Raw genomic sequence first — 19917 nt, 5'->3', positions numbered from 1 at the left:
AGAGCCGCTGAGCTGGAGCAGCTTTCACACACACAGGATCACATCCAGTTCCTGCAGGTAACACAGATCTAGAAGCTCTAGTCTAGAAATGTTCATTTCAGTGTTTGTGCACTGAACGCAGAGATATAAACAAGAGGTTTGATCGCTTGCGCAGCTGCGTCTCTCTCTCACTCAGGGTCGGAAATTAACGAGGGCTTGCGGCAAAAATGCCACCAAAATGAACAAAAAAGCCCCATAAATTCAAAACAAAGGGGCAAAAAATGCCCCTGCACAATTAAACAATGTATTACATCTGTCACGATTAAAATGAATTAAAAGTGTCAATTCGTGGAATTACATTCAGATCTGATCACACTGCATCAGACTGCTTTTACGCACTGTTTTGTGCACCGATGAGCCTCGTAACCAATCAAATGTGTTTCTGTTGAACTTAGGAATGCATTGGCCAATCAAGAGGTGCTTATATTAGTCAGCGCTGAAAATGCCGGAGCTGCGTGAAGTGCGCATGCTCACAAATTCCCTCATCATAAACAACAGTGCAGATGTAAATAAAAGATCAATTTGTAGATAAAAGATCAATTTTAACAATGTAAATAAAAGATCAATTTTGTTGCTTCAGTGATTATAACATGTGTTTATGCATAACTTACACTAGAGTAGACTAACGTCATGGATCGACATGTTTGTCTGTGAAGCCAGAATTTGATGTCCCCAAAATGCAGACACGAAACAAAAACATTTTTATATTGTTTTCTATATCGATATTAATAATCATTATTACAATATAAAGAGTAATAATCTACAATATTGATTTTTGTCATAATATTGCAAACCTATGAGCTCTTGTATTTCATATGAATAATTTAGGTACAGTGTTAAACAGTGTATTGTTATTGACACCAGTTTTAACATACTGATTAAAGTAATTGGGTAATTGGGATTGAGGTTAGTTACTAAAGATGAGTCAAGTCAACAAGAGCCACACAAATCTGATGTTGGTGCAGGTTATTAGATGAATTATTGGCTGATGAGTTTTGATTTCTGTAGAGTTTGTAGTCTCTCTCAGCACCTCCTGAATCTACAGATGGAAATGATGATCCCTTAATTTCTCTCTTCTCTTTTGATGGTCTGAGAGAATCTGTCCGTCAGCTGAGAGACAAACTGCAGGAATTGTTAAAAAAGAGGAGCTCAAGAAGATCTCAGACAGAGGTAAAGTCCTGGAGATACATCTGCTCTCAGAAACCAGTCCATCATTATCTCATATCATGGAGACCATCATATTAGAAATGTTTAAGGAATGGATGCAGGATCATGAGAATCACACTGTTCATGTCTCTTGATTTCCACAGTCACATTCACTTACATTGTCCCCAGAACCAGAAAGAACTTCCTACAATGTAAGTCAGTAAGAAAACAATCAGAAACCTCACTGAGTTCATGTTCCTCCTGTAGAAGGTGAAAGAAAAGTTTTATAATTAATGATGTAAATGATGATTTGCACAGGATATCTGTTCATCTGTACTGAGACACTGATGATACACTGAACATGAAGAGTTCAGCTACATGAAACGATCAAACAGATTCATAATTCCTGATTCTGATGTGTTTTATCTCCATCAGATTCCCATCAGCTCACTCTGGATCTGAACACAGTGAATAAACTCCTCCGTCTGTCTGAGAACTGGTACTGACACACTCCAGCCATATCCTGATCATCCAGACAGATTTGATGTCTATCGTCAGGTGTTGTGTAGAGAGAGTGTGTGTGGACGCTGCTACTGGGAGCTGGAGTGAAGTGGAAATTATGTGTATATATCAGTGTCATATAAGAGCATCAGGAGGACGGGAGATGGTGATAAGTGTGGGTTTGGTAATAATGCTCAGTCCTGGTGTTTGGAGTGCATTCACTCCAGATACTCATTTACCCACAATAACATAGAGACTGTTCTCCCTGTGAAGCCCATCTGCAGTAGAATAGGAGTGTATGTGGATCACAGTGCAGGAACTCTGTCCTTATACAGCGTCTCTGACACAATGAGCCTCATCCACACAGTCCAGACCACATTCACTCAGCCGCTCTATCCTGGGTTTGGGGTTTATTATCTTGGATCATCAGTGAAACTGTGTCGATGAATCAGAATAGATCTGATGAGAGATTCTACCCATAATGCTTTGAGATGCATGATGAATCAGTCTCTTCTTTTCTCTTCATGACATTAATACTGCAGTCAAATAACATGTCAGAATAAATGTGTGTAATAAATCCTCATACAGGTAGTAAGATCAGTGTGTGTGTGAGTCCTGCTGAGTGGCCATGTGTTTCTGTTCTTCTCTCAATCTCTGTTTGTGCTGATGGAAATCAGTCATTTAGTTTTTAACATAGTGTCACATCTGATCACATAGTACAGTAACAGCAACCATAAGCACTAGTAGTGACGATTGACTTAATAAACAGCACTATTAAAGTGAGTCTGTCCAGCAGGGGGCAGTGTTGAATTATGTTCAGTTTGATGAAGCATAAATCTGACTTTGTCAGAACTATGCAAAGTAAAAAATAAATCACGAAATGATTATATGCTGAATATCAGCTGGCCACAAGTTAATTATTGCATCAGTAAATTAATTATGTTTGTGCTGTTTTAGAATCTTAATGAGTAATAATTACATTTGTTCAGAATGCAAAACAACTTAATAGTATTTAAATACATTAAATGTCAGCAACCAAGCAAACAGGACTACCAGCAACATCCATCATACGTGAACCATGATGACCCATGATAACACACACACACACACACACACACACACACAGGTTTGGTTTCCATTTCTTGTTGGGACATTCCATATGCACAATGGGGTTTTTTTCTACTGTACAAACTGTATTTTCTATCCCTATAACTTTCACTAAAAATAGTGCTGACAGCACTAAAAATGTAATTCATTGAATATTAACACAACATTAATTGAATATGAGTCAATAAATGTTTGAATAGTGTTCGAGTTGCCATGCTGTTCAGTTCTGTCGTTCCGCTCTATATTTGAGTTTTCTCTGACCTCCTTCAGAAACAAAGATGCCCTGCGTCTCTGCCATCAGTCCACTTTCACAGTCATGTAGCTCTGTGATGAGAAATCTCTCTGAGAAACCGAGTCGAGCTCTGAAATCCCACAGGAGCTTCAGAACGAGCGGCTTCAGCGCTGGAATAACAGAAAACGTCTCTCTCTCTCTCTCGCTGTCTATGACTATCACGCTCTCAGAGAGCAAGACCCTTTAAAACAATCTCCACTCAGGAGCAAAGCAATCTGGAGTGAAATTTGTCTTCTATATTGAACACACACTGGGGGGGAAAGATCGAGCCCTGGACATCAAACATCTAGCGCATGAATCTCTAAGAGCAGGTCACCTTCACATGACCACAGGAAGCAGACCGGTTCAGTCCGGATCAGACTGGTTTTTGAAACAAATGCGAAAAAACCTTTAGAAACAAAGAAATGGCATAGAAACACCCTAGCAGCCACTCAGAATATCCTAGCGACCAGACTGTTTTATCTGTTTTACTGTTCAAAAATCTCTTGAATGAATGATTCAACGACAAATCCCTTTTTAACAGTCACTTGTCGCCACCTAGTGGAGAAACAATGTAAACGACAAACATAATTTGAGGCGCCTGTTACTTTCAAAAGGTGATTTGCTCCAATTTTGATTAATCAAATAATCAAAGAAAAAAGTATCACAAGTTCCAAATAAATATTAAGCAGCACAACAGTTTCAACACTGATAATAAATATTAGAATGATTTCTGATAGAAATAAATTACATTATAAAGTATATTAAAATAGGAAACCAATATTAGAAATGTCAATATTATTGCACAATATTACTGATTTTTCTGTAAAATCTTACTGATCCCAAATGTTTGAATGCCATATATATTCATATATATATACAGTGGGTACGGAAAGTATTCAGACCCCCTTAAATTTTTCACTCTTTGTTATATTGCAGCCATTTGCTAAAATCATTTAAGTTAATTTTTTTTCCTCATTAATGTACACACAGCACCCCTTATTTGACAGAAAAACACAGAATTGTTGACATTTTTGCAAATTTATTAAAAAAGAAAAACTGAAATATCACATGGTCCTAAGTATTCAGACCCTTTGCTGTGACACTCATATATTTAACTCAGGGGCTGTCCATTTCTTCTGATCATCCTTGAGATGGTTCTACACCTTCATTTGAGTCCAGCTGTGTTTGATTATACTGATTGGACTTGATTAGGAGTATGTAAATATATAAAAGTGTGCACACATATTGATTTATATATTTATATGAACAACTATAAGCAGTGTCTCGTGAGGTGTGTGGTGAAGCTCTCAGAAACAGAAGGAGGTGCAGACGTGGTTCATCCGCCTGGAGCGGAGGGGGTTACTGTACAGAGCCCTGAGTGACAGCACATGTATTATAGATGGAGGGTGGAGGAGAGGGACGGGACGCTTTGAAGTGCAAGCAGAGCGGGTGGAGAGAGATCAGGGCTGCGGGAGCGAGTGGCAAACGAGTGTTTTTCAGATCGGCGGGGAGCTGAGAGAAGACGAAGCACAGCACACACTGACAGCAGACCTCGAGAGAACACGCCAGAGAGCAAAACCCCCGCAAAACCAGCACAAACCTGAGCCAATCAACATCTCACGTGTGCCGATGAACTTCACCAACACTCTCAACAAGCTCAACAGCCAATGCAGATAACCACAAGTGTAACAATAATGATAACTGCAACAATACCTACAACAATAACTATAACAATACCTAAGCCTATATCAGTAACTATAAAGTTAGCAATACCTAAAACAGTGTAGTATTTACTTCCATGTGGTCTACTTTTCAGCACAGTAGTTGCCACAAAAACTTCAACATTACAGAAACTTCTTCAAATGTCAAACATAACAGGTCTTTACCTTTACTAAAAAACACATCAAATAACACTTTATTTCAACATTCATTCTCCTTGATCAGTCCTATGCAAAGCATGCTGGGAACTAGAAACTACCCACAACCCAATCTAATTAAAGACATTTAATTAATGCAGAGATTTGAGTTTACAGTACACACAAGTTACATTATGTTACTGTAATGATCGACATTGATTATATCAACTGAACTCAACAAAATAATGTTTGCAACTTCAAAGGTTTAATTAAATTATTACATTTGAATTTTTAACTTGCAACCATGTGATTATTTAAGTTGTGGTAACAGGCAGCCTGAATCATTTTTGCACCCACATCAATGGACAATAATTATAAAGACAACTTTATAAAGACAATAACTATAGCATCCATGCTAAGTATGTGCTGCAAGTGAAATAAAAGTAAGTTTTGTCATCCGCTGCTTTAAATCCAATTCGGGTGGATTCTGACGGGCTGTCAAAGTTTTTATTGTCCATCAATCTCTGTCATTATCGTTATAGTTATGGAGTAAACCTATATGAGTAAACTATATGGTTTTTGGGGTAAGGCCTGTTCAAAGCAATGAATATAATGATAAAGTTATAGTGATTGGTTTGAACAGGCTTTACCCCAAAAATACTGAATACCAGAAAATTGTGGACTTTATAACCTGTCTGCCCAAAAGTAATAACCACCAATCATTTCACAGATTGAACTCAGAAAACAATACAGTTGTGTTGGTCTATTTTACTCGCTATTTAGCATCTCAAGCAAAACTCAGAATATCTTTCCAAGATTTTATGGGTCTAACCTGGCAAACTTTGTCAAATCCAGTGACCATGAGAACTCCAGGCACACTGAACTTGTATCTGGTTTACTGTGAGCTTCTTTGGATGAACGCAGCTGGTAAACGTGTGGCAGGACTCGCTGTCAATCACTCCTGAAATGTCAGCGGCTGTGAAGTTGTCCCTTCACTAACTCTCCCGCTGGGCAGAAGGTCACCGCATGCCCTCGACCGGCTAAAACAACGACCACCCACATGCAGTAATTAATTCCCCCCGCCAGAACAGAGCGGATTCACTTTCACAGATCAGATCTCAGGAGCGTCTGGATGCAAAGGTATGTGAGGTCAAGCCAGACCGACTCAACTCAACTCTGTAGGGCTGAAAGACACATGCACCAACCCTAAAACACTTCATATGTCCTGTTGGGTCATGAAGAACGGCAGATAGAGGCACCTGTTTCAAACTGAGATCCACTGAGATACATGTGAGATATCATATGAAAGGAAACAGTGGCTCCTAAGCAACGTTTACTAGATGATTATCAAGCCAATGCAACAATGCCATTATGTTCTCAAACGCTCCGCAAATCATCTTAAGAGAGTCATTGTAAATCACTGGAAATGGAGAGACTAATTACAAATCTGAATTTAAATGAACTTAAAATGACATTAAATTATTTGAGAGTTGTTAGTTAGTAAATTAAAATTTCTCATCTTTGTCTGTCATCATTAATGCACTTGACTTATTTAGTGAGAATTAGATTTTTTTAAACAAGCTTGCAAGTTCAAATTGATGCACTGAACAAAAATTTAGTGTAGACTTCATTTTCACTCAGAAATTGCTGGTAAATTTCACAAAGAGTTACAAAGAAACAGCAAGTAACATTCAATTCAACATGACATTTTTATAGTAATAGTACTTTCTTGTAAAACATACTCAAATAATCTGTTTTATTTATAAATATTTTTTTTATTTAAAATAGTTTTTGCAGTGTGTGGAAACAAATAAAACATGTAAAAATCAGACAGTTAAATTGTGGCCATGAATTAAGAATGAATTCCTGCACTGTAATAAATCATGGCCACAATGTACTAATTCGTCCTCTGGTTTTAATTAAATCAAAACGAGAGAATGTGCTAGTACAACGCGGCCATGATTTAATTAAACAAGGGAACAAATTAAGTTGCAGGAATGAGTTCTTATTTTATGGCATTGATTTAACTAAAACGAGTTTAGTTTTAATTAATAAAACAAGAGAACAAATTCTTCATTTGTGGCCGTGAAAAATATATTTTTGTCCACGTCATGTGCATAATTCCGTAATCAAACACCTTTCTTGACTATGAACTCTAATCAATGTCCATTTTGATCACAAATTATAACAGCGGAAAAACTCTCAAGTCTCAAACTGCAGTAATTTCACATGTAAGTAACTCTGTGTGTGTGTGTGTGTGTGTGTGTGTGCGCGCGCGCGCTCATCTCTGTGTGTGTGTGCGCTCATCTGTGTGTGTGTGTGTGTGTGTGTGTGTGTTTGTTTGCTCGCTCATCTCTGTGTGTGTGTGTGTGTGCGCTCATCTGTGTGTGTGTGTGTGTGTGTGTGTGTGTTTGTTTGCTCGCTCATCTCTGTGTGTGTGTGTGTGTGCGCTCATCTGTGTGTGTGTGTGTGTGTGTGTGTGCTCATCTCTCTGTGTGTGTGTGTGTGTGTGCGCTCATCTGTGTGTGTGTGTGTGTGTGTGTGTGCGTGCTCATCTGTGTGTGTGTGTGTGTTTGTGTGTGCTCATCTCTCTGTGTGTGTGTGTGTGTGTGCGCTCATCTGTGTGTGCGTGCTCATCTGTGTGTGTGTGTGTTTGTGTGTGCTCATCTCTCTGTGTGTGTGTGTGTGTGTGTGCGCTCATCTCTGTGTGTGTGTGTGTGTGTGTTTGTGTGTGTGTGTGTATGTGTGTGCGCTCATCTCTCTCTGTGTGTGTGTGTGTGCCCGCTCATCTCTGTGTGTGTGTGTGTGTGTGCGCTCATCTATGTGTGTGTGTGCCCTCATCGCTCTGTGTGTGTGTGTGAGTGTGTACTTGTTTATGCTACATTGAGGGGACCAAATGTCCCCAAAAGGATAGTAAAACCTGAAATTTTTGACATTGCGGGGTCTGGCCTGCGGTCCCCACGAGGGAAAAAATTATGAAAAATAGTAAATGATGTTTATCTGAAAGTGTAAGAATGCAAACAGGTTTTCTGTAAGGGGTAGGTTTAGGGTTGGAGGATAGAAAATATTGTTCGGTCAGTATAAAAGCAATAGAAGTCTATGGAAAGTCCCGACAATTCACAGAAACAAACAAGTGTGTGAGTGTGTGTGTGTGTGTGTGTAGTCCATCCTCCTGTAATGAGAGCAGACGGTTCAATTCTGATGTCAAAGCGCTCACTATACCGTCAGTGCGTGTGAGAGCCGTTCACACATGACGGTGGTGTGTGTTTGCTGCAGATAAACCTGTCCATATTCATACGGTTCAGAGGAACACAGGTAATCTCCTGCTATCTGACAGCTAGTTAAACACACCGGTCCAGTCTGCCTTCTTTAATACATCACACACACTTACAGAAAAGCTACCTGCAGCCCGCTCCCACACACATATGAAAAAATGAAGAATCCAATATAAAACCACCATGAATAAGATCCAAACCTAGAATAAAATAATCCATAATAACGCTTCCTCCAGTGAAAAAGTGCATCTGCTGTTGTCTCTCGCATCAAAATCCAGCCACATATGTGTTTAGAGCTGTTTAAACGCTGCTTGATCTGTGCAGATCTCTCTCCTGATTCACACCAGAACACTTTTTCACTGGAGGAAGCGTTATTATGGATTATAGACTCGATGTATTTTAGTTAAAACCGTCTTAATGCTGGATTAGTTTCAGCTTTTGTCTTCTCCAGATGTTAACTGATGGACTGGAGTGTTGTGGATTACTTGTGCATTATTGTGATGTTTTTATCAGCTCTCGTTCTGACGGCACCCATTCACTTGCAGTGACACTGATGCAATGCTACATTTCTCCAAATCTGATGAAGAAACACACTCATCCTGATCTCGGATGAACTGAAGGTGAGAACATAAATAAAACATAAATAAAAATTCCCCTATGAGATTCACCAGAAAGAACACAAATAACAAGATGTTTTGCATAAGAAAAGACTCAAGTGATTTCACATTTGTCTCCTCTAAACTCTCCAATCATTCATTTCATAGCACTAAACATATTTCAGTTCTTCATCCTTAAAACCATATCAACATAATCAAAAGTCTCCCGAGTGATTCCAGCCACAATAATGAGCAACACAAAGAGATTTCTCTCTCATGTGTGGCAGCTGTGCATGATGGGATTCGAAATGCATCACAAGCGTAAAGTGGATATTAACCTTGATGTAATGAGTTTATCTCCAGCTGAAAACAGCCAAATAAAGGTGAAATGAAACGCACAAACACAAGCGTGTGACTGCAAACAGCAGCATCTCTCTCTGGAAGCGTCACAATGAGAAGGTCAGAAGCGCTGGCCTCTCTTTTACTCGCAGCATAAAGCAGTCTGGCCTTTGGAAAGCAGTAATGAAGGATAATCTCTGAAAGACGGGTTAGATACGCTGCTGGCCAGACTGACAGCCGCAGGTCTCTCAGGAAGAAAGAATGGGAAACAAGTCAGGAATGAAAATGTCAGTGTCAGAGAACAGCTACGAGCTGCCAGACGCCCTGCGCTCGTCCAGATTCATCAAGAGCCCACCTGACAAAGAGCAAACACAAACAACAAGCACCAGCCAAAGCCTAATTAGACAGAAGGGGGGCAAATCAAACAATCAGCATTTCTGAACAAAGACGTCCTTCATTCAAGGACACAGTTTGTGTTCAGACTCACAGAAGAACTCTCTAATGAGTCGCTTACCATCAGAAAAAGAAAAGAAAACACCCTCAGTGTATTACTGGCATCTAATGTAGATATTTTTTCACAACTGTACAGACAATAACATGTTCTATATGCAAAACAAACGTCCCACCGTCATGCTGAAATAACAAATGAGAGCAGAACTACACTTGACAACGTTTTGCAAGACACTGACCTTGATGATTAAATGCAGTCACAATGCATTTCACTTCGCTAATGTGATGCATCTGTGAGTAACTTACTGGACCCTTTTCACATTTAACTTTATTATTATCATCATTATTTTATTTTTTCATTTTCGTTCTTAAAAAATAACATGATCTATTCAACCAGTATTTTAATTCAATTTGACTTGAAAGTTCTGAAGAATTTAAATAATGGTTGGGTTGTTATAGTTCACTAAAACTGAAACTTAAATGAAACCTTTAAAAACAATTGTTACTTGAATAAAATAAATATTAACGGAAATAAAATAAAATATAAAAATGCCAAGGCAACACTTCTCATTTTAATTTAGTTTAACTTGATGAACTGAAATAAAAAAAAATTAAAACTGAAATAAAAATGAATTAATACTATAGACATAAAAAAAAATGAAATGAAAATAAAAATTGAAAATATAAAAATAAAAACTGGTCCAAAATATTAATAAAAGCTATAATAGTATCTCAATGCTACTAAAATAACACTGGGTTGAATATATAATTTTGCTTTTAAAGAATTTAATTTTTTTATATATATTTAATTAATTATTTTGTTTTTTCCCCATTTTCGTTCTTCAAAACGGCCAAGTACAATATACAGTACAAATTGTCATGCTGTGTAACTGTCTGAATACAGCCTTTTGTTACAATGTAACTAGATTCTATTTTCAAATGCTTAAAAGCATCCACACTGCTACATTTCAATTCAAAAATGGAACTGACACCAAGCTGCCACTCATTCCCAAACATTCCCTTTTTGTAATCCATTCAAAAAGTCACAGGTTTGGAATGACATGAGCGTAAGTAAATAACAACAGAATCCACATGTCCAGGTTAACTAGTCCTGAAACAGGTACATCACACAAAGAGACTGCTGTTCTTTGTTTTACTCACACGAGCAGACGCCTGCTGAATTTCTCCGTGTGGATCGATAGAGCCGATTTTCCCGGTTTTCCCGGTTTTCCCTGCTTCTGTCATTCCCCTCTGTAAACACGTTTGTCCGCTGACCCTCACGGCCCGCAGGCGTCTGTCTCACCCAGGAACCCCCGGCCGCCCGCTCTATTCATCTCAGTAATTGTCTGTATGAATTATTTACCTGACTCGGAGGGTGAATATGAATCCATTACTCTCTGCTTCAATTATCAGAGCGGGCATTATGGGAAATGACAGGAGAAATGATTACGGGATTCATGAGCTGTAATATGCATGACCTCAGAGAGTCGTGTACATTCATCTATCACTCCATATCTTTGCATTCATGGAGAATGTCTCTTGATCCAGCACCCGAGGCATTAGACGCAGAGGAAAGCAGAGACACTTACCAGAAATATCCTCTCCAGCTGATCCTGAATGTCCTTCATGCCCGGGAACGCCGCCACTCCCTGGATCATTTCCACGAAGATGCATCCGACACCCCTGAAACACAGAAAAACACCACTGACTCTCTAACCTTCAGAAAGTGAAGCTTGCCAGATTTGTGCGTGAATATCAGAATCTTTTAATGCAAAGCTTTCTTTCAAAGCTTTTTTTTTTTTTTGGTTTAACATTTTTGTAATATTATTTTTATTACATTTTCTTGAAACACAAGACTGACACATGTACATACCGTGTCTGTAACAATACTTACTATGTACAGTAAAGAAAAGAAAACAAACAAACAAACACTAGGGGCTCATATTACATAAAAAGCACAAAACCAACAAAGGGTTAATACAGTCTGTACTTTGGAAGATAGATTTAATAATCCATTGCAAACAATAACAACCGCAGTTGTAAGGGGTTAATATAATGCACATTAAAATACATTTAAATACCCAATCAAGAATTTTGATCCTCTATTATATTGTTAATATCCCTACATTCAATAAATAATAAAAATGGACTCCAGATTTTCTTAAATTTAGCTTGTTTACCCTTAAGCATATAGGTTATCTTTTCCATTGCAATGCATGAAGATATTTCTCTTAACCAATGAGTTATGGTAGGCCTTTCTGTCTTTTTCCAATAAATGGCAATGAGCCTTTTGCCATGTAAACTGCACATATCTATCAATACTTGATTATCCTTTTTAATTTTTCAATTTTCTGGATGAAAGCCAAGAATGAAAAACCCTGGATCTAATGGTAACCTTATTGAAACCATATGCTCTATCATATTTCTAATTTCTTTCCAAAACTCTTTTATTTTGTCACATTCCTTTTGCACTGTTACATTTAAAACAAGTATCTGGATGTATAATGGGAAAAAGCTTGATTATTTTTATTCAGATTTATTTTATTCCATTATTGATGTAAAATAAAATCATACTCTAAAAAGGGTACATTTTTTAAAATTGAGATTTGTACATCATCTGAAAGATTAATAAATAAGCTTTCCATTGATGTGTGGTTTGTTAGGATAGAACAATATTTGAAAATCTGGGATCTGAGGGTGCAACAAAATCTAAATATTGAGAAAATCATCTTTAAAGTTGTTCAAATGAAGTTCTTAGCAATGCATATTACTAATCAAAAATTAAGTTTTGATATATTTACGGTAGGAAATTTACTAAATATCTTCACTGGAATATCCTAATGATTTTTGGCATTAAATAAAAATCAATAATTGTGACCCATACAATGTATTGTTGGCTATTGCTACAAATATCCCCCAGCGACTTAACACTGCTTCTGTGCTCCAGGCTCACGTATTAAGTTTTAGCTATGTTGTTGGGTGTTTTTGTCATTTTCAGTAGGTTTTGTTTTTTATATAGTGTATGTCCATGGAGTTTTTAATGCATCTTTCTTTCAGTTTTTGTTTGAGTTACACTTTAGTACATCAAGTTTGGAAAAATGAAATGAAAAACAAAAATGTTGCATTGAAAAAATTTAAAATATATACATTTTATGCTTTATTTTATTTTATTTGACATTTATTTTATTTCAAGTAACATTTTTTTGTTTAGTTTCAGTTTTAGTTAACCATAACAACCCTGGTAGATATAATGCAATGCTGGTGTGTTTCATCATCTTGCGATTGCTTCCTGACACATTCTGGTCCAGTGCACACAGCTGTGTCCTTCTGACAGCAAGCCAGCAAGAGCCACGCAAACACACACCAGCAGTGAAAAACACAACGCAACCAGCCTCCCAGCATCAGTCTATCCGTCTCCATAACAGAGCATTTCAAATCAGAATGTAGTAATTCCTTATGCAAATGTTGACATATGACGAGATTTTATCCATGTGCATAACCATTTTAAGTTTCATTACATTACTCTAACATTATCACACTCTCAGTTGCACAAGACTGAAATTGCAAATCCCCCGCCCCCCCTTGAAAAATATAATTTATATTTCAGGATATAATTTAAACTCAATAACCAAGCGGATATAGGTTTGACTTTCAATTTGACGTGTCCAAACTGAGATTACGTGACATTTTTGTGACATTTGAGTGGCATTCTGCTCATCCGCTCGCTGAGACTCGAGAGTGTGAAGGTCTTCTGGACCGGGACAGACAGACACACACACACACACACACACACACACACTCACACTTTCACACTCACATACAAGTGTCTGGCTGCAATTCTAATGACTTGATTTGTGCAGCATCTGTGAATCTGCCACTCAAGAGAGGAAAACACTGCAATGCTCCACTGCGCTCAGCATCGATTCACACACAGAGAGAATGAGACACGACATAAATGAGACATGCTCATGACATAAAAACTGAAACTAAACAGACTAAAGAAGAAGAAAGAGCTTCTGTGATGAAAAATATCAGAAAAGATCCCATTCAACAAAAACAGCCCCTAATGTGATCATTGCCAAGTGATGATAGAAAAATAAACTTTAAAGTTTGTAATAAAGTTTATCTATATAGATAGATAGATAGATAGATATATAGATATAGATAGATAGATAGATAGATAGATAGATAGATAGATAGATAGATAGATAGATAGATAGATAGATAGATAGATAGATAGATAGGAGTGTGTATATATTTTTTTCGATCTGAAAATAATCTTGTGACATTTTCCCTCTGGTTTTATTTCGATGATGTTTAAAAATAAAAAATATATATTTATTAAAAATATACATACATACATGTATTTCTCATCCTGCTGTCATAGTGCATGAACAACATTACATTGTCTTTGATTTCTTTGAATACAATCTGACAGTTTTTCCAACTGCTTACACACATTTTCAAAACTTTGTCTCTTTTTTTCAAAACTTCACACACAAATCCAAGAACTGCACACAAAAAATATCAGAAAAGATCCCATTCAACAAAAACAGCCCCTAATGTGATCATTGCCAAGTGATGATAGAAAAATAAACTTTAAAACTTTAAAGAAAGTTTATCTATATAGATAGATAGATAGATAGATATATAGAGATAGATAGATAGATAGATAGATAGATAGATAGATAGATAGATAGATAGATAGGAGTGTGTATATATTTTTTTCGATCTGAAAATAATCTTGTGACATTTTCCCTCTGGTTTTATTTCGATGATGTTTAAAAATAAAAAAAATATATTTATTAAAAATATACATACATACATGTATTTCTCATCCTGCTGTCATAGTGCATGAACAACATTACATTGTCTTTGATTTCTTTGAATACAATCTGACAGTTTTTCCAACTGCTTACACACATTTTCAAAACTTTGTCTCTTTTTTTCAAAACTTCACACACAAATCCAAGAACTGCACACAAAATGCAAAATGCCTCTCATCTCTTGCAAAATGAAGCACTGCATTCAAAATATCACATACGCATCTCAAAAGCAAACATTTGCAAACACCATTGCCGTAATATTAATTCATCTTAGATTTTTGAGTGTTACATAGAGAATTGTGTATTGTGTTTTGCAAAAAGTGTTGTATGAAATTGAACTCTAAGGTCGAGAATCAGTGTATGGTTTTGCAGATTTGGTGCATGCTTCTGTTGTTTGAGTGTCAGCTTTCAGAAACTGTGCAACAAGAAAAGATTTTGTGTGTAAGCAGTTGAAAAAACTGTAAAAAAATAAAATAAATAAATAAATTTAAAAAAAAAGGAGAATCTTTATAAAACAATTTTTGCCTCCCACTGTCATAATGCATGCACCTCACTAAATGTTTCTCAGGTTTTATTTTCAGGACATTTAGATATTTTAACTGCAAAACAAGAAAAAATGCTTTTTGCACTGCATTGGTGAGTTGCATGGGTGTGCCCTTTAAGTGCACTACACAGTGTGATGTTGAGTTGCAGTATGGGAGCAAAGGATGTGGGTTTGAGTGTGATGGCTGCAGAGATGATGGAGACTCACCACATGTCCAGACAGGTGGAGTAGTCTGTGGATCCCAGCAGCACGTCTGGAGGACGATACCAGAGCGTCACCACCTCATTAGAGTATGTGTGGCTGGGGACCGACTTCGCACGGGCCAGACCTGCACCAAACACACACACTTGTCACTTTGAATAAAAGCATCTGACAAATGCATTATTGTAAATATCACAGTGACAGTCATGGGTTAAACTGAGCCTTCAGTTCAAAAAGAACAGAAAACGATTGTCTGTCAATCCCAGTTTTGTTTGATCCACTCCATGTTTTGTCTCTATTTAGTGAATGTACTCACTCGAAACCACCATTGAAGTTCATTACATTAAATATTATGCCACCATCTTTTATCTATGCATCTTTAAAAAAAAATGAAAATTCAGCTTTCCATCACAGAAATAAATTATATTTTAAAGTATATTAAAATAGAAAACCGTTATTTTTATTATTAACTTTTTTTTCGGTATTTTGATCAAATAAACGCAGCCTTGAGGAGCAGAAGATATGCAAATATAATAATTTCATAAAATATACAACTATCATGACATATTAAAGTACATAAAAATATAGAATAATATTATATATTAACATGAAAAATATACTACCATGATATACACTTGGCATATTTAAGAACATTTAAGAGCTACCATCTGCATGTTTCATGAACATTATGAAATTAAATTATGTTTTGGAGGCAAAAAAGGTCAATATTTTCAAATCCGTCAGGTGTTCTAATAATTTTGGCCACCACTGTATGCGCTAAAATATAAGGATATGTGTATTTTTTTTACGATATTATATTTGTATATCTGTATATATATGTTAAAATACATAAAAAAATATGCAACTATTACAATATTTTAATATATAGAAACAAATATATCATAAAAATATACAATTATCATATTTTAACAAATATACATATAATATACATATATTTAAACTAGTGCTGTCAATCCATTAAAAAAATAATGAATTAATCCCACATTTTTTCTGAAATTAATCGCTATCAATTTTAACATTTATTAGACTACTTAAAATAACTTCCAATTTGAGTGAACTTCACATAAACCCATTATAATAAATGTCACATTTACGTGTGCCCTTCAGCAAGTAGGAAATATACAGAAATTGAATAAATTTATCAAACACTAAATTCTAAATTAAATATAGATGAATCCTTAAAGCTACAAAATTTATTGATCTCCTCTTTTTTTCTTTTAATCCTTGATTACCAGACATCACGGCAGCTGGTTATTAGGTTTATTGTCTGCTGTCCCTTTAAGAGCTGCCGATGCTAAACGTGACGTGGATCTGACACACATCTCTTTACCTATTGTGACCCACTTCAGTTCTTAAAGTCTCTACTATTGAGTTGAATCGGGTGTGTATCATATAACAAATTAGGGATGCACGATATATCGGCCACCATATCGGTATCGGCCGATAAATGCTCATTTTTTCTGTTATCGGTATCGGCCCGATAAGAAAATTTGGCCGATATCTTTAAGCCGATAAATAATGCATTATTTCCTTCAGAGACACTTCAGATGCGCGCTGTTCGTTTGCAGCCTTTTGTGCAGTTGTACGTTGTAATATTGTGTTTATTTGATGTATATCTGATTTATCTCATATAGAATGCATTTGGTTAAGTTAAAAGAGCGCTTCAGTTTACCGGTGATAAATTCAAACAGCAACCAAAATTTTCATATCGGTGCATCCCTATAACAAATACATACATACACGCACAGTTTTAAGGCAGTTTTAATTGCCTTTTATGGTAACTTCATGACTTAACTGACGACATAATTACGACATTGCATGCTCGTAGTTTCTTTTGCGATTTAATATGAAAAGATACAGGCTACAAGCGCGCGCATTTGTGGTGCAATTGAAGAGCGAGCCTTTAAAACCTAAATATTTTTAACACGTTAAACTGAAAAAATTACTTGCTAAAATATTTGTATTTATTTATATATGTTAAAAGAGAGATATTATGCCCCTTTTTACAATATGTAATATAAGTCTCTGGTGTCCCCAGAATGTATCTCAGAATCAGAAGAGCTTTATTACCAAGTATGTTTACACACACAAGGAATTTGACTTGACGACAGGAGCTTCCAGTGTAGAAGAAAGTACAAACATAGTGCAGACATACATGATAGTGCAGACATACATAGGAATAACACAGAAGGGATGTAATATAACACTAATATAATAAAAAAAGAAAATTTGAAAAATGTAATAGTGTACTATATACAGAAATAGAAGTATAGGAAAAAAATTTTTTGTTTAGATAAATGTACAGATATGTTTATTAGTGTGCAGATATGTTATTTACAAAGTTCATGCCCCCCTTTTCCAGAATAGAGCTGTGCCATTACAGCTCGGACCTGCTAAAAACATCTGTTTTGGTTCTGATTATCATGTTTATCGCGCTGAAATCATGCGTTTTAAACCATATTAGTTTAAACTTCTGATATACAGTTTTCTGAGCGCACACATCCGAAGCACACGCACAGAAAGCGGCTGTCTCAGCATGTGAGTACTAAACTAAGTTCTCATTCACAAACAAGTTTACGTTAAAAACACACATGAGTTACAAAAACAGTCGGTTATGTCTGTGAAGGTACACAGCTCGGAAAGTAATCGCATGTTTATTTTAGATCTGTGTGGCAGCAGCAATATACAGTAAATAAATCAATAAATCCACTGCTCTCTAGTTTTGTTTTGCTCAAACTTTCACCATGGCATTAGAACTAGTACACCGTTGTCACTTGCGAAATCAAAATGACAGCGCCGTGGGTGGAAATTTACCGATTAAGGGGTGGTAATATTATAATGAGATCCCTTTGCCACGTCATCCAAGGGAGTGAAATCAGACGCGCTCATTTTCTCAGACGCTTGCAGAAAAAGGCTTACCTAAACTAAGTTACTGGGTTAATCTTTTTCACGTTTCCTTGGTTGGTAGATGCACCCTGGAAAAGTCAGATTTTCATGGTATGTCACCTTTAAAATATCATGATAGTTGTATATTTGCTTGATATTACATTCATATATATGTTAAAATATCATAAAAATATAGAACTGTCATGATATTTGTGGTGGTCTAGATCAGGCAATCTCAAATGTTTTACCACCTCTAAAATCCCAGTTAAACCCTGGGAACAGCTTTCTGTCGGTGGACATTTACTTGTAGCATTTGTTAAAGGGGGGGGGTCTAATACTATTTCATGCATTGAGTAATTTACACTGTTAAAGAGTTGGATTCTCATGCTAAACATGGCCAAAGTTTCAAAAAACTATTTGAAAGTAGAATGGAGAATTTCGGTGTTAAATACATTCCTTCCAGTTTCGTACAAGTTTCGGAAAGTTTTTTTTTGATCGTGGTTCTTCATGATAACTTTGTTCAGCATCCCAAAAGAAACAGTGGATGCAGTTTGTTTTTCCGGGGGGGAGGGGAAGCAACGGAGTTTTGCACGTGTGTTTGTTGACGAAAGTTTTATAAACAAGGTTCAGTTCGGTGCTGGATTTGCACATCGCTTGATACTGAAAGATGGAGCGGTCCCAGCTATAAAAGATTCCGGTCATGATCCGGAACTGCAGACGGTAAGTGAAACGGCATCAAATGTCTGTTTTGTTGGCAATCGGCGCTCAAGTGCTCGTGACTCTTTAGCTCCACCCACGGCGCGCCTCCAGGAGCTCGGCTGTTTTCGGAGAGCATCGTAAAGCTGTATCTTTCTTTTATAAATATGATCAAACTAAAGACTCTTTGGAGATATAAAGGATGCAGTACTACTCTATAGGTACTCAAGATTAACATGAGATCGGGTGAAACTGTGTGTGTTATGTTCCCTTTAACATCTTCTAAGCTTAACTGATTCAAATTCTGACACTAGCAACAGTGAGGTCATGGGTTCGATTCCCAGGGAAAGCAAAAACTGATAAAAAAAGTGGTCTAACTGTAAATGTTGATCTCAGCTCTTAGAGGAGACTTGTGATGAAATGCAGCGTCCTCCAGGTGCCGAGGCGTTTAATTAACCCGTTTGACTTAAACAGGCTTGACTTCCTGCACTGGGTGTTTAAAGCGCTCTGTCGGGACAGAAATAGCGCCGCAGCTTCACGCCAGTGTAATTTGCAGTCAATAATCCTGAGCTAAACAAAGGGAAGAGAGAGTGAGAGGCTATCATTTCCCCGGCGCGGGGCGGTTCACGCGCGACAGAGCCTCTAATCGGCATCACTCTGAACTCCAGAGTAACAGCAGCGCAGCCGCATCTGAGCGACTAATTGATGGGAGGAAACCGGGAGGCGAGGGGTCAGAGAGGTCACTGATGATGAAGGCAATCGAGGAGGAGGATGCCCTGTCCTTGTCCCGGCCGGTCGTCATGGTAACGGCTCGTAAAGAAGGCCTGTGCCGCATCAAAGCGCTCCGGATCTCCGCGGGTCTCCAGAGGGGGTCAAAGGTCAAGCTGAGTGAATTATCACTCACTGTCTCACAGTCACATGACAGAACAAGACAAGGAGGCGAGCAGAAAGGCTAGAGAGAAATTACAATAGAATTGTATCCAAATAAAATCAATATTGCAATATGACTTGATGTGATTGTCTGTGATTTAATTAAATAAATATATATGCTACTGTGGTGTGGTTCATGATAGTGTTTCATGAAAAATATACAACATCATATATAAAAATATACATAATATTTGTAAAAAAAAAAAATATATATATATATATATATATAT

The 19917-nt window shown here is 36.9% G+C and overlaps 1 protein-coding gene across 1 annotated transcript in view; it reads right to left on the bottom strand.

The window, feature by feature from the left end:
* The window catches only part of LOC107565305 (cyclin-dependent kinase 14-like), a 198096-nt gene that overhangs the window by 82964 nt on the left and 95215 nt on the right, over positions 1–19917 (bottom strand). The window contains exons 8-9 of the mRNA XM_016250526.1: positions 15161–15281; positions 11173–11266 (exon numbers count right to left, since the gene is read on the bottom strand). Of these exons, the coding sequence (XP_016106012.1) occupies positions 11173–11266; positions 15161–15281 (215 nt within the window). The remainder of the gene's footprint in view (positions 1–11172; positions 11267–15160; positions 15282–19917) is intronic.

This window comes from Sinocyclocheilus grahami, unplaced genomic scaffold, assembly GCF_001515645.1.
Source record: "Sinocyclocheilus grahami isolate Dianchi unplaced genomic scaffold, SAMN03320097.WGS_v1.1 scaffold992.1, whole genome shotgun sequence".
Classification (NCBI taxonomy): Eukaryota; Metazoa; Chordata; class Actinopteri; order Cypriniformes; family Cyprinidae; genus Sinocyclocheilus; species Sinocyclocheilus grahami.
Note: the sequence above shows the minus strand (reverse complement) of the source record. Positions and strands in the feature narration are given on the sequence as shown.